General features: G+C 42.9%; 1 protein-coding gene across 4 annotated transcripts in view; it reads right to left on the reverse strand.

Moving 5' to 3' along the window:
• Positions 1-393: 393 nt before the first annotated feature.
• LOC138498092 (zinc finger protein 268-like) overlaps positions 394-14,984 on the reverse strand; it is a 104,214-nt gene continuing 89,623 nt past the window's right edge. For all 4 annotated transcript variants that reach the window (XM_069621940.1, XM_069621941.1, XM_069621938.1 and 1 more), the window contains one exon: positions 394-5,551. In XM_069621940.1, the coding sequence (XP_069478041.1) occupies positions 3,246-5,162 (1,917 nt within the window). In that variant the 5' untranslated portion in view covers positions 5,163-5,551 and the 3' untranslated portion in view covers positions 394-3,245. The remainder of the gene's footprint in view (positions 5,552-14,984) is intronic.

The following is a 14,984-nucleotide window of genomic DNA, read 5'->3' on the forward strand; positions in this document are numbered from 1 at the left end:
AGGTGGGCCATCACCCAACAAGATACAACACACACTTGTTGGTGTTTGAAAATCATATCATCGTCCTGATGAAGGCCGCATATTTGACACACCCCATTTGGTGGCAAGACGGCCAAAACACACCGTGTCGACTTGTTCATAACAGCAACCGTCAGCACTGTTCTATCAAGATAGGCCACATACAAAGGAAATGAACTGGAATATGATATTGTATTGTAACAATGTCCATGCTGCTTGTGTGTAGAACACGTTTTGTTTTTACTTGTTGTTAAACATTGTTATGTTGATGGCCTATGCTGGATTGGGTCAAATGAATGTGTAAGAATGAATTGTTTGCAAATAAGTCATTTGAACCAGAATGATCCACACAGGATTGATTTGTACCGTTAAGAATAAAATAGATTAATATTTTGTATAACACTACTTGTAGAGTGCTTGGGTATTTACCAATACAATCATAGAGAGGAGAGTGTGACCAAATAAAGCATTGACGATTTTTTGTTGTACTTATATTTATGCCCTCTGGACATTCAAGGCCTACCAGGAACCCTTTATGTTTAACTCTTCCTGGTGAGGCATGCACTTCTTGGAAACAGACTTCTGGAGTAATATTGGAGATTCCAGTTTTATGGATTCTGTTCTCCCTTTTTCCTTTTTTGTTTGCACATGTGTTGTGCGATCCTTAGTCTAATTAACCATGTGAGAACACAGCTTTCTCCAATTTTATTATTAAGGAGGGCTCCAAATAATTAACATTTGGGGTATTTGAATCCCTATCCGTTGATGTTGAAAGTAAAATTACTTTATGGGGGTGTAAAAATGTAATTCCTAGTACAGGCATTTAAAATGTATTCCTACCTGCCACGGATTACTCATCTATGATATCCATATCCCAGCACAGCTGTTCTCCAGAAACAATTCCACCACTGGGGGTGCTGCCCGGCTCTGTGTCAGGTCATCCAAAGCCTCTATGCGCCCTGCGCTGGAAATGACATTGAGGCCAGTGGCGCCAAAACCCATGACCTCCACTCCTTTTTCTGCACACTGTGCTCACGTATCAGGAACATGCTTGTCAAGCTTTTCTGAAAGTGATTTGCCATGCAGACTTTGTCAAAGGACTCTGGTTTCAAGCCATGTGCAGACTGCGGTAGGCAGATGTCAGTCTCCGATCTGCACTGTTTTTGCTTGAACTATTTGTGCGAAGACCACAGCACCCAGGAGTGAGGGTCGTGTCAGTCGATGCACCCAAAGGCCCCTAGGGAGTGGCATAATTGTTCACCTTTATCAACAAGAAGAAGGTTCTGCGGTCCCGGTCAAGGTCGCACAGCGCAGATCGTCATTTTGAAGATCGAACGGCTCTGCAAAAGGAGAAGAAGAAATACTGAGAGGTCATGCTATCTGAGTGCCCTCAACAGCACTCTTATTGTTCGAAGAAAAAGAGCTACCTCTCTAAGGGTTCCCTGGTGCAGTCGGTGCAGGTACCCTGCCCAACCCAATCTTCCATAAAGAAGGAATGGAAACATTTTTCACCTGCAGATCCTTGACATCTTCCCAAGGTACTTGCGGCTTCAGCTCCGGAACCCGTTGCACAGACAAGGGTGCCATTGGCTTCAGCCCGAGTGCCTATGGATTCAGCTGCGTCTACTGTGACAAGCAGTGTACCCTCGGGTGACCACTCTCGCACACCTACAGGCTCTGGCCTGTTCCAAACAGAGCGTAAAACCGCTCAGCGCCAGCAGTCTATGGCCGTGTCATAGTCTTCGACGATGTCACGCCATGGACACCGCAGCACCATGGGAATATGTCCCACTTCCCATCAAGCCCTTTATGTAAAGAAAAAAGTATGACATTAACGACAAGGACTGTGGCACAATTTAAAGAAAAATGATAAGATCATGGTGTGATTACAGCGTTTGCTGATATTACATCATAAAGAAAAATTGCCACGAGATAAAATAAATAAAAGTTTGTTGTGATTAAGCTGGGTTTCAAATCCCCCAAACAACAACCACGCGTGTAATGCAAACCAATCATTTTGGATGTGAGCAATCTTAAGGCAAAAACCCTCACGTGTACAGGTGACACGTTGAGTAAACATGTAATCCCATCACATGGCGATATCACATAGGGTTTGGGTCTATTTGACCTAAAACATGTGACCTAATCACATCTCATCGAATTTATTTGACCTTTTTGTCGGTCTAAAATGTAGGGGGAGAACCCCCTGAAGTCCCTACCCCCACTTCCCCTCAACCCGATCTATACCCTTACCCACCCAATATATATATTTAATTAATTTTGACCAAAACAAAAGGTCAAAACAATTCGATCAAATGTTTTAGGTCAAATGTTTTTAGGTCAATTATGCTAATACCTCACATAGCACTGCAGGGACCCAATAAGGAGTCGAATATCAAAACGGTACTATAAGAAAGCTGATAAAGGTGGATAATATCCGAGGACATGAGCACCACTTGAATAAATAAAGTTGTATTATCATATCTAAATGAATATTGACATAATGTGTGTGTCCGTTTCTCAGTATTGGATTGAGAAACTAAGCATAACACTGTGTTATGTAATGCATATTATGCTTCTCTCCCAGAAGCCTTTCTGTTTAGTGAAAAGCTTCTCCATCCCTATATATGTGCATGAGAGGCAACAGGAACTGCCGCAGATGTGTTGCAGAACCTGGGAATAAGTTAGGGTTGTACGTTGATAGAGCTGTGCAATGGAGTTGGGAAGGGAAATGCACTCTGAGCCCCTCCCAATCCACTTTTAGAATCTATGTAGAAAAAGCATAATATCGGTACGGAAAAAGACGAGAGGAGACGTCCTCTGTGCTCCATTTCAGTAGCTGGTAGCTTCCCTGTTGCATAAGAAGGGTGGTAGACCTCAGCTAAACCGAGAGCTGGGGGTGGGAGGAGCCGTCTCCTTAAGGTCAGAGCCCTTACTAGCTGCCAGAGTCCCAAGTGACACCCCATATATCCAATGAGGGTCTATAGTAATTGATTGAACCACCAAGTCTTTAAGCTTTTCCAAAATGTTGGTGCCCATTCATTTGCATGAGGTTCTTAGGCAAAGTGTTTCATAGGATGGTTACCTAACACAGAAGGTGCAGTCTCTCTTCTGACTATTCCAGAAAGGATGCATTTCAAACAGCAGTGATTCAAAAATCATAATCAGTCATCATTCCTGTGCCAAAGGAAACTGAGAACAGCTGTGGAGGCAGGTTCTTCACAGTATTAGTCAACAGCCATGCCAAACTCAGTAGCATTGTAGAAGCACCTCCTTCTCTCTAAAGCATCTTCAATTGCAGAAGAGATTTCACCACCTACATGTCCTGTCTCATGGCAGATAAGAACATCCTGTGTACTGAAGTATTCGCCAGATTCACTACGCTGAAATAGACCCAGGCATGCATGTTTTGTCTGGTGCCTAATAAGGTGACTGTTCCGACTGAAGCATTTTCCACATTCAGTGCACTGATAAGGTTTCTCACCTGTATGTGTTCTCTGGTGGCTAATAAGATGTCCCTTTGAAGCAAACCCTTTCCCACATTCAGTGCACTCATAAGGTTTCTCACCTGTATGTGTTCTCTGGTGGCTAATAAGGCGTCCTTTCTCAGCAAACCCTTTCCCACATTCAGTGCACTCATAAGGTTTCTCACCTGTATGTGTCCTCTGGTGGCTAATAAGGCGTCCCTTGTCAGCAAACCGTTTCCCACATTCGGTGCACTCGTAAGGTTTCTCACCTGTATGTGTTCTCTGGTGGCTAGTAAGATGTCCCTTTTCAGCAAACTCTTTCCCACATTCAACACATTCATAAGGTTTCTCTCCTGTATGTGTTCTCTGGTGGATAATAAGATGTCCATTTTCAGCAAACCCTTTCCCACATTCAACACATTCATAAGGTTTCTCTCCTGTATGTATTCTCTGGTGACTAATAAGGTGTCCCTTATGAACAAACCCTTTCCCACATTCAGTGCACACATGAGATTTCAGGCCTGTATGTCTACTGTGATGGCTAATAAGATGGCCTTTCCTAGTAAACCCTTTCCCACATTCGATGCACTCGTAAGGTTTCTCTCCTGTATGTGTTCTCTGGTGGATAGTAAGATGTCCCTTTTCAGCAAACCCTTTCCCACATTCAGTGCACTCATAAGGCTTCTCGCCTGTATGTGTTCTCTGGTGGCTAATAAGGTGTCCCTTATGAGCAAACCCTTTCCCACATTCAGTGCACTCATAAGGTTTTTCACCTGTATGGGTTCTCTGGTGGACAGTAAGATCTCCCTTCCAAGAAAAACCTTTCCCACATTCAGTGCACACATGAGATTTCGCACCTGTATGTCTAATCTGGTGGCTAACAAGATGTCCCTTCCGAGTAAACCCTTTCCCACATTCAATGCACTCATAAGGTTTCTCACCTGTATGGGTTCTCTGGTGAATAGTAAGCTCTCCCTTTGTAGCAAACCCTTTCCCACAGTCAATGCACTCATAAGGTTTCTCACCTGTATGTGTTCTCTGGTGGATAGCAAGATCACCCTTTTGAGCAAACCCTTTCCCACATTCAGTGCACTCATAAGGTTTCTCACCTGTATGTGTTCTCTGGTGGCTAATAAGGCGTCCCTTATGGGCAAACCCTTTCCCACATTCGGTGCACTCATGAGGTTTCTCACCTGTATGTGTTGTCTGGTGGATAGTAAGATGTCCCTTTTCAGCAAACCCTTTCCCACATTCAACACACTCATAAGGTCTCTCACCTGTATGCGTTCTCTGGTGGCTAATAAGATGTCCTTTCTGAGCAAACCCTTTGCCACATTCTATGCACTTATGAGGTTTCTCACCTGTATGGGTTCTCTGGTGGATAATAAGAGGTCCCATTGTAGCAAACTCCTTCCCACATTCACTGCAGACATGTAATTTCTTGCCTGTATGTGTTCTCTGGTGGATAGCAAGATCTCCCTTCAGAACAAACCCTTTCCCACATTCAATGCAGACATGTACATTCTCACCTGTATGCATTTGCTGGTGGCAGATAACTTTATCATGCCAATTGATGCTACTCTCAAATTCAGTGCACTGATAAGGTGTTTCTCCCATGTCCTCATTTGGGCAATAAGGATGTTCTTGAGATGGCAACTGTTCCCACATTCGGTGCATGTGTAAAGTTTCTTTCCAAGTGCTTCCTAAGAGGACCCTTTTCACTGAACCTTTTCCCGAATTCAGAGCTCAAATAAAAATGCTTTTCTTACTGCAAATAACACTTTGTCATTTTCATGCTAGATATCCCTCTCGCCCAGGATTGTAGTATGATCAAGCTTGGTTACTGGATGTTACCACGAAGGTGTTGCATGGATGGAAGCCATCATGTATCCAACAGGCTCCTCAATCTCAGTTCCTGAAGACACTAAAAAGACAACTGGACCCCAAACTTGCACGCACACTTTTAAGATGCTTGGAAATTGCATATTCTAACAATGAAGCTTTTCACTGCATTAGTCCAGAGATTCTAACAATCACTGTTGTTGCATTTCTGGGGCACCAGTCACCTATGAACATAAAAAGAGATGCACATGATTAGTTTCAACACGTTCACAATCTCAGGCATCACATGTAACAAGAAGACTCTACTCAGTAGCAATGATGTGAACTCACGGAGAAACTTATACGACTTTGAAGTGCCATCTATTGGGGAAAGGTGCCTGAATAGGTGTCACAGTAGTGGTGCACCAAAGAGAACATTTAATGGGACAGAGATAACATACAGCAGGAATAGTGGGATTAATGGGATTCATTTTTATTTAGAAAATGTTAGCATCCAAAACATTACAAAAAAAACACAGGCTGGGTGAACAAATATTTTAAATGCATATGGTAATCACCAGAAACAGTTATATACGTTATACCATTTTATTTATTCTAACATGACTAAATTCGTACATGCAAGCTCCTCATTTCCATATACAATGATGAAGGCAAGAGTCCGACACTAGGTCAGCAGCTTGTCACCAATCGAACACATGCTTGAACAATATATTATGTAATCTCTGATGACTTTGTTACATTTGGACAAATGTGTATTGGCCCAAATATGAATAATATAACCAACAGCACCATCGAGGAAACAGACAGAATTGTGATTTAAAGGGAAAGTGCCAATCTCTTCCCACAGTGAGAATGACACAGGCCATGCTGCCACTACATTCAAACATTGACTTTAAACCTAGATGCACTCCAAACCCATCCCTCTCCCCCAGGATTGACAGAAAGAACACGTTTGATAGTGACCAATATAATGACATTTCTGGCAATGAGTTAAAGTGTATTAGCGACTCCTCAAACCCCCCAATATCAACCCATTTGCCTTCCTAATTCTGCTTACAAATGCCCCATTGCCAGGTACTGAATTTTATTGGCCAGAGGGGTCCCACTTCTGTTTCCCTGTTCATAATACTCAGGAGTTTTCTGTGTTGTTATTAAGGAGTGCGTGTTACTCACCAGGCTCCCATAACCTGATCCAGATCCATTTTTGTGGATTCTGATAATTGCACCCTAGGTTGTATCTCAGCATGCCCCTGTACCCTCTGTGCTGTGACATCCCTAGTAACCAATGGGGATGTTGCCCCTTCACTGCTAATATCCAAGAATTGATTTCCACCATTTATTTATTTATTTATTTATTGTTAGATATACATCTAGCCAATAGGCTTTGTATAGCACAAAGACAAACAACATGAATACACAAAATCTAAAAACATTTGCATTTCCAATATATCTCATTCAATACATTTTTAAATTGCCACAATATTCAGATAAAAAACAGCAATAAAATATATCAAGTTAATATCGTTTCCTCTCATAAATATCATCCAGGGTCAAAATAGAAGCCCTTTCTTCTCAAACCTTACTTATCCTAGAGGCAGACGATTTTGACACCCTGGCTGAAAAAGTCTCCTCCAATCTTAAACTGGTGGCGGAAACTCTTGCCCGCATGAAAAACAAAAAGAAACTTGCTGAAAGGAAACTCACCAATTCCTGGTTCTCGCCCGAACTTCAATCCCTTAAAGCTCTGTCTCTTAAACTCTTCTATATCTGGAAAACTAATCAATCACATACAGCTCTACCTATTTATAAGGAAGCTGTTAATAACTACAAAAGAGCAATTACAGAAGCTAAGAAATCCTACTTAGACACCAGAATCTCTAAGGCCGCCTCAAATTCCAAGGAATTATTCAAAATCTTGAAAGAACAAGAGGTTATTCCAGAACCAGCCTCATCTGTGATTACCAAAAACAATGATTGGTGTCTGGAATACAGAATGCCATGGCAAATAAACTGGATGGTATTCGGGATTCTATAGCTGCTAAAAAAAGTGCTTCGGATTTACACGGCACCCATTCAGTTAATAACACCTTTACTAGGGACCCTAATATCCCCATTTTTGATTTCACATCCATATCAGATGAGCTAGCTTCCATCATTAATAAACTCAAGGCAACTAATTGCACGGGGACCCTTGCCTTTCTACAATTATCAAAACATGTCCCCCCACTCTTGTTCAAGCCATTTGTAAATTTGTTAATGCCTCTTTTCAGAAATGTATGGTCCCCGACAATATGAAGCAAGCCTGGGTTACTCCGCTATTGAAAAAACCTAATCTAGATCACAACGTTCCCACCAATTATAGGCCAATAACTAATACCCCTTTCCTTTTAAAGATTTTGGACCGAGTAGCTTATACTCAAATAGCGCAACACCTCAACTCCCACCACATTCTCAATCCCTTCCAGTCGGGTTTCAGACAGGGCTTTGGCACTGAGACCTTGCTTCTGGACCTCAAGTCTCAATTACTCCAAAGAATGGACTCCCAAAAAGTCTCACTTCTTATTTCTTTGTACCAATCGGCAGCGTTCGACCTAGTCGATCATGCCATTCTTCCAGACAGGCTTATGTCTGTAGCCAACTGCTCGCAGGCAGCTACCAACTGGCTACTATCCTTCTTATCCAACAGATTTAGCAGGGTATGTGCCAACAATGCCAAAGCGCAGCAATCCAGATACTGTTTGGAGTTCCGCAGGGCGCCAGTCTGTCGCCGTGCATTTATAACATCTTTATGACTCCCTTTTTTGCCCATCTTGCCCAGGAGAGCATACGCTTTTCCAACTATGCCGACGACACCCACTGTGTCATCCCTCTAACGGGCCAGCATGAGGAGGACGAAAACAAACTTAATCGTGTCTTTGCCATGATAGAACAATGGATGATGTTTAACAATCTTGCACTTAATCGTAGCAAGACAGAACTCATGGCCGTGGGATCGGACAGTTCCGTAGCTAAACTAGACCCTGTGTATAAACAATTCCAGTTGGGAGATGCGTTAATCCCTACTCTTCCCAAGGTTAAAGGATCAATCCCTTAATATGAAAGCCTATGGGGCCAGTGCAGTAGCTTCTGCCACCTATTATATTTAACTCTTGTCCCATCTGTGACCTCTCATCTCTCAATCCAATGCAGAGACCATTGCTGGAGCCATTATAGGCTCTAAACTGGATTACTGCTGCAGTCTACTAGCAGGCTCCAGCAAAAAAATCATCAACGGCCTCCAGGTGGTACAAAACGGAACAGTTCGAGTGGTATCCGGCCTTGCTTATAGGGCTCACGTCTCGGAGGCACGGCGAGCATTGCACGGGCGGCCTGTGGACTCAAGAATCTCCTTCAGACTTATGGTCATCACATTTAAATGCCTCAGGGGCAAGATGCCCTTCTAGCTTCAAAGATATATAGGAATAAAATCCTCGGCCAAAAATCTTTGATCCAACAATCAGAATCTGCTCCATCAGCCCAGAGTGAAAAGCAAAAAAGCACAATGTGGTGCCTTTGCGTTTGTGGCGCCGACTCTCTGGAACACGCTGCCAGATCATTTGAGAAACTCAGCAGCGTTGAGCATTTTTAAGAAGGGCCTTAAAACATTTCTCTTCAAATAGTCGTTTCTAATCTGCGATCTCTCTTCTATGAACTCTCCCTCCTGATCCTCTTTTTGTGTCTGTCTGCGCCCTCACACCTATGGGTCTACGGTTGCGCATTATAAATATAATAAAGTAAATTAAAGTAAAATATGTCTGTCATCACAGTGCCATTATTATAGGGTTTAAGACATATGGTTTGCAATTCATTTAAGCTTTCACAACACATAATTGGATGGTGGAGAGACTCAACTACATTAACTGCACACAGGCAACAGTACTTTGACATATATGGAATTCCCATTCTAACACCATTAGTCACCAGTGCAACAAATGTATTGAATTTCATCATTAAATAGGTGCGGAAGGTGCCAGTATTAGGATAGGCTACAATGTATTGAGGAGGCGAGACTCTACTGAAATACTCATCCAAGAACCAGCCACTGGACCTTTTAGATGCTAGATTTACCATGTTTTGTTCATGGCAATAGTCGTGCATTTTTTCTTAAGTCTCATTTTGAAGACTAATAGGGACAGAGTTCCTGGGACACACCCATTAGACCATGTGCGATGGAGTCTTTGAATGGTACCAATAGTGCCAATCAACACATTGTCTTCGAGACTGAGATACACTTTTACATATGGCACAAATATAGTATCAGAGGAGAGTGTCACTGCTTTTTCATAAAACAGAACACATTAGCAAATATATGCATACAAATAGCATCTAATATTGAATTCCAAGTATAGATATTCCACACTAACATTCGGGGGTAGACATAATAGTTTTCTTAAAATCTTGGATTCAAGAGCCGCACCACGTTTGGCAAACTTGTGACCCCATATTTCAACGGCATAAAGCAACATTGATCTAATTTTTGCCAAGTAAATATTAAGAACTGCGATGGCTGAGAAACAACAGTTTCTGCCAATGAATACACTCAGAGCATTTGTGGCCACAGTGCAACGGATTTTGATTGCAGACCATTGTCCATCCCAATTCAACCTTTCATCCATGATGACTCCCAAATATTTATATGATTTCACCTGTTCAACTTTTTTGAGGGCCAGGTTCCACGAGTATTTCTTTATTCTATGTTTCTTTGAAAAGACCATTATTTTACTCTTGTCTATATTAATGGTCAATCCATTCTCGGAGGAGTAGGTGACCAGGGAGTCAAGCATATGCTGAAGACCTGCTGGAGTATAATCCAATAAGAGCAGGTCGTGATTACTGTGAGAAACCTGAAGTTGTCTCACTCGCTAGTCCCCAGAGATCTGTCATCCAGGTGGCCAGGACACGGCCATCGCTATTGGATCCAGTTCCTGGGAGTTGACGAGTGGGGAAGGATCACCTAGATGAGGGGTCTTCAGGGAATGAAAATGGGTCACCAAAGGGTGAGACACGGTTCCCCCTTCCTTGTGACACCTTTTCCCCATCCTACCCTGTAGGATATTTGGACACTCTTCCCCCCTTTTCCAACACAAACTCTTTCTTACAATGTGACAGACAACGGACTAACACCAGAGCCGTTTACCTGACATGTCCCAACACAAGGTTCAGGCAGAGTCAGGTAATTGCCGATTATTACACACACCTAACTGCCCTTTCCCTTCCCCACAGGGATAAAATGCGAAGCACAAGGGCACACTTTTAGCAAGGCCGAACGCACAAGGAAGCAGCTACTCCACAACAGCAATTGAAACGGAGGAGAAAGGCGGCAAGACCTGAAAGGACGACAAGGAGGGAATTGCCCTTGCCCTTTTCAACCCAGATCCGCAAAGCCTCCGAAAAAAGAATCAAAAGACCGGGAAGTACAGCTGAGCATCTGCTTTCGGGAAACTGTCAATATTCAGGTCACTTTTCGGGATCACCAATGCTGGAACGTGGACGTTCTCTATTGAGCATATACCTCCCCAGTTTCTCGGCAGTCTGATGTATGCTTTGGATCCACATGCCCAATAATGGTCCATAATTACTGCAATTTCATATGTCATTCCTGGAGCATCATAACTTCGTCCACAGTTCTGATTCTCTCCCATCTTTCTTGTGGCATTATTCCTGAAACATAGTCTTGGGGTTTCCAGTGGCACTATCTGCAAGGGTCCCCCTCTGTCTTTGAGCCCATGTCAATAGTTTTGCAAGCTTCGGCCATAATGGTTTGCATATCTTCTGTGAGTTTTCAATTGCTTCTTTGCAGGCTCCAGTGACCATCCATGCTCTGCAGATCACTACTCCTTTTTCCCATCTGTCTGGTGAAAGCACTGTTCCCCAATTCTGCATTTGGCCTCTGTTCTTCCAATTTCGAGCCTCTTCTGGAGTTTTTCCTTGGACATTTAGTTTCTGGTTCACTTCTCTTCTGATTTCTGCTCCTTAACTTAAAAGGTTAACTCCAGGCTTCTCGTACCGGATTTCGTGATTTCTAGTTTGAGCTCTATTTCTTGTCTTAATGTCTGGGACATAATCATCTTCATTGGGATAGGCTGTTTCAGTTGCCCATATTAGGGAAGCATCACTTCCCATGAACTGGTCTTGCACATTGCTACATGCGAAAGACAGTGTGCTGACTGGACATCCATTTCTACAGCTACAAAGATCTTAGACTTCCCCATGCTGTATGGTAGGAGTGCACAAACAAAGCATTCCCCTTCTGAATTTCGTCTTCCAACTTCCTTCATGTGCTGGTACCAAATGTTTCCCAAATGTGCTGTGCTGTCCAAGTAATAGTTTAGTTCGTTGTTGTCTCCGTGCAGGCTTCTCTTGATCCTTGAGGTTTTCATGTAGTTTGCTACCATCACTTCCCGAATAACATCCATGTAGCTTCTTCCCTCTGGGGGATTTTCAGGCACTTCCATGCATGGTGCAGGCCTCTTCATCTGTACCAATCGGGTAGCTGAAAGTCTGGCAATTCTCTCCTTCTCTTCTTGCATTCTTTTAGTATATGGCTGTATTGTGGACCTTGTACTTGTCCCTTTTGCTGGAACATATATATTTGTCAATGCTGTCTCTGTGGTTTTATACTTTAGCTCCTCTTGTTTCTTCAGGAATTCAGCTTCTTCCATTTGCCTTTTCACTTCGTCTGTTGTGGATATTCTCATAGGAGGCAGTCTCTTCTCCTCTAATGCTTTCGATTGTGGTTCTGTAGTCATTGACACTAGGCGTGTTGCGTGTGCATTTAGTGTTTGCATGCATGTGGTTGTCAGTAACCTTTTTTCATTCACTCTTTGCCGACCCGGTCTCCGGCTTTTCTTTTTGTTTGTTACCACAAGTGTGTGTGTGTGTCATTGCTAATCACATCCATTTCAAGTTCCTTCATTCCACCATCAGATCCTCTAGGGACTGGAATGACTATGTAAGGTCTGGGTACTTTCGTGGGTTTCATGCACACCTCATTAGGTGGGTGCACTGGAATTGGAACACTTTGTGCACCAATAAAAAAATGCAGTTCTGATCGTTAATGACAGTAAAACAATGATGAATATAATACACAAATACATTATGCCTTTGTAGGTCAGGCGGCAGCTTTTACTTCCAGAGAAATATGGACGCCTTTCCTCCTGCGGAAGGACGAGGTTGCTGCTCTGGATTCCCATCTCGATCATTTGCCAATTGTTAACTTTTACTATACTCCTTTAAACAATATCGTCTTTCGAATTCTGTGTTAAGAGTTGCAGGTGTTTCCACAATTGTCTCCTCTCTTGTGAACGGTGAATTGTCTGTTATCTCAGGATAGAGTTTCTTTATAAAATCAAATCAAGCAACAATTCAGCAAGTCTTTTTACTGTGCATGTTCAAAGTATGTCAGCTCCCAGTCTATGCCTCTTATTTGCTTCAGTCCTGAAGACATATTGTTTGTGACAGTAGAAAATAAGAAAGAAAATCTCCGGCAATATTCTCTCGATCTGTCCCTCGGCGGAAAGTTTAAAATCTTCTCAAATAGTTCTGCTGATGGTTACAAAGTACCAGTTGCATCACAATGCCATGCAAGAGCATGCCCATCTGTGTAGAATTAGCTGGATCTGTGATGAATGTGAGGATGTCAACATCGATTGGTCTCCCCACTAGCTCTGGAAAGTCTGTGATTAGCCGGAAGAACACAGTACTGGTCAACCTACTGTCTTCGGGTGACAGGGACATTTGTCCCGTTTTGCTGATGTTCAGGACTGTATGCTTTCACTTCAATGTAAACAATGTCTGCACGTTCCATTTGCGTGGAGTGCAACTAAGATCACAATGTTGTTTAGGAGTGTGCTCAAACGTTCTGTATTCGCTGGATCTCGAAGAAACGTGAGTGCGTCTGTCGTTCTTCCGACAAGATTTGGACAGTTTTCGATTATGTGAAAGAACAATGCGTTGACAAGCTCATTTACGTCCCTCTTTGCTTGGGACATTTGGTTTCTCCTCACTGTACTCAGGAAGTAAGAGAAATTGTTCGGCAATTACAGTAAATAATCTTCTTATTGTCTTTTCGTTTTCAGGATCTTGAAGAAAGTCAGTGACACTGGTGAGCCTCCCCACCAATGACGGGTACGATCTTAGCACTAGATTGAAGTATGTCACCACATGTTTGGCGATGTCGCTACTGTGGGACACCATAAGCGATTCTGAATAAAGTCTCAGTGTGGAAAGAATCTGGATACTGTATTTTATGTGCCCTCAATCAAAATTTAGCATATCCTTTTCTTATCAAGTCTTCAGTGTGCCTCAGTCCAAAGTTCAAAGTCAAGAGACTATATTGTGGCTTATATGTGCAATTTTCTTCTTCACCCTGCAACTAGGATGCACAGAGTGTCTTTCGTTTATGTCCTTATCCCCTTTTTTGCTCAGAGGAAGTGTCCAATGTAAGCCACAATTTGCAAAAAGTTCTTTGTCTTTGTCTGGCTGGTCATGTGTCCTTCTTCCTCGTCATGGATCTTGTCTGCACGTGCTGTGGTTCTTCTCCGTCGCTCGTAGTCTCCTCGCACTGGGGTGCAGGCAGGGGGCCTTCTCCGATGTAGGGTTTGATATCGGCCAGAAAAATCCAAGCTCTCCTCTCGGAAGGAGTGCAGTCTTCCACTGTAAAGGGACTGTTAAATATTGGCTCGTCCCACCTTTTCCTCGTATGGTTCTTTACAAGGACGGTATCTCCAGGGAAAATGGATGGTACACAAAGTCCTTGAGCTTTGCATTTCAGACCCTAAGATTTCTCCTATTGACTGGGCATCACATCTAGCTCTATCTCTGGGTGTCTGGGGAGCACGCATTCTTCTTCCTGTGGCTATCTCATGCGGCATAAGATGATGGTCAGAACCGGGATGGTTCCTGAGTGCATACAGTGCCAAATGAAGGCAGTGCAACCTTCCCTTTCTTAGAGTAAGCTTCAACTTGGCTATCCTTTTCTTTAATAAGCCGTTGAGCTTCTCACAGATTCCGTTACCTTGCTGATGATAAGCCAACGAGAACTTGTGCCTTATACCAAGCAGCAAGCTAATCTGTTCAAAAATCTCGTTTACAAAGTGAGCTCCATTATCTGATCTCATGACTTCACATACCCCCCACCTGGGGAACACTTCTCTCACAATAAATGTGGCCACACATGTAGTGTCTGGGTGTGTACATGGACCTGCCTCTATCCATCTAGAGAATGGATACACCACAACAATTAGGTATCTGTACCTGTTACATACTTGAATCATGTCGAAGTAATCAACATGCAAGTGCTGAAAACGCCTACTTGGCCTTGGGATGACTCCTCTCACTACTTTTAATGTGTACCGATCTGTGAATTGTTGGCAGATCATACAGTTCACTATAAAAAATGCAACATGCTCGGTTAAGTTCGGTATGAACCAGTATTCTGCGAGTGTTGCCGCTAAATTCTCTTTTTGTCATGTGTGCCGGATAATGTAGCTGCTCCAGCGCTAATTTTAACAGGGCTATAGGCATTACTGGTTTACCAGTGCTGTCTTGTCGCTACAAACTGTCAGAGGGGTTTAAAGAACACCCTTGTCATTTCCAAAGGTTTTTCTCTTCCTGTGG

Source organism: Ambystoma mexicanum, chromosome 5q (assembly GCF_040938575.1).
Source record: "Ambystoma mexicanum isolate Mex_15411 chromosome 5q, UKY_AmexF1_1, whole genome shotgun sequence".
Classification (NCBI taxonomy): domain Eukaryota; kingdom Metazoa; phylum Chordata; class Amphibia; order Caudata; family Ambystomatidae; genus Ambystoma; species Ambystoma mexicanum.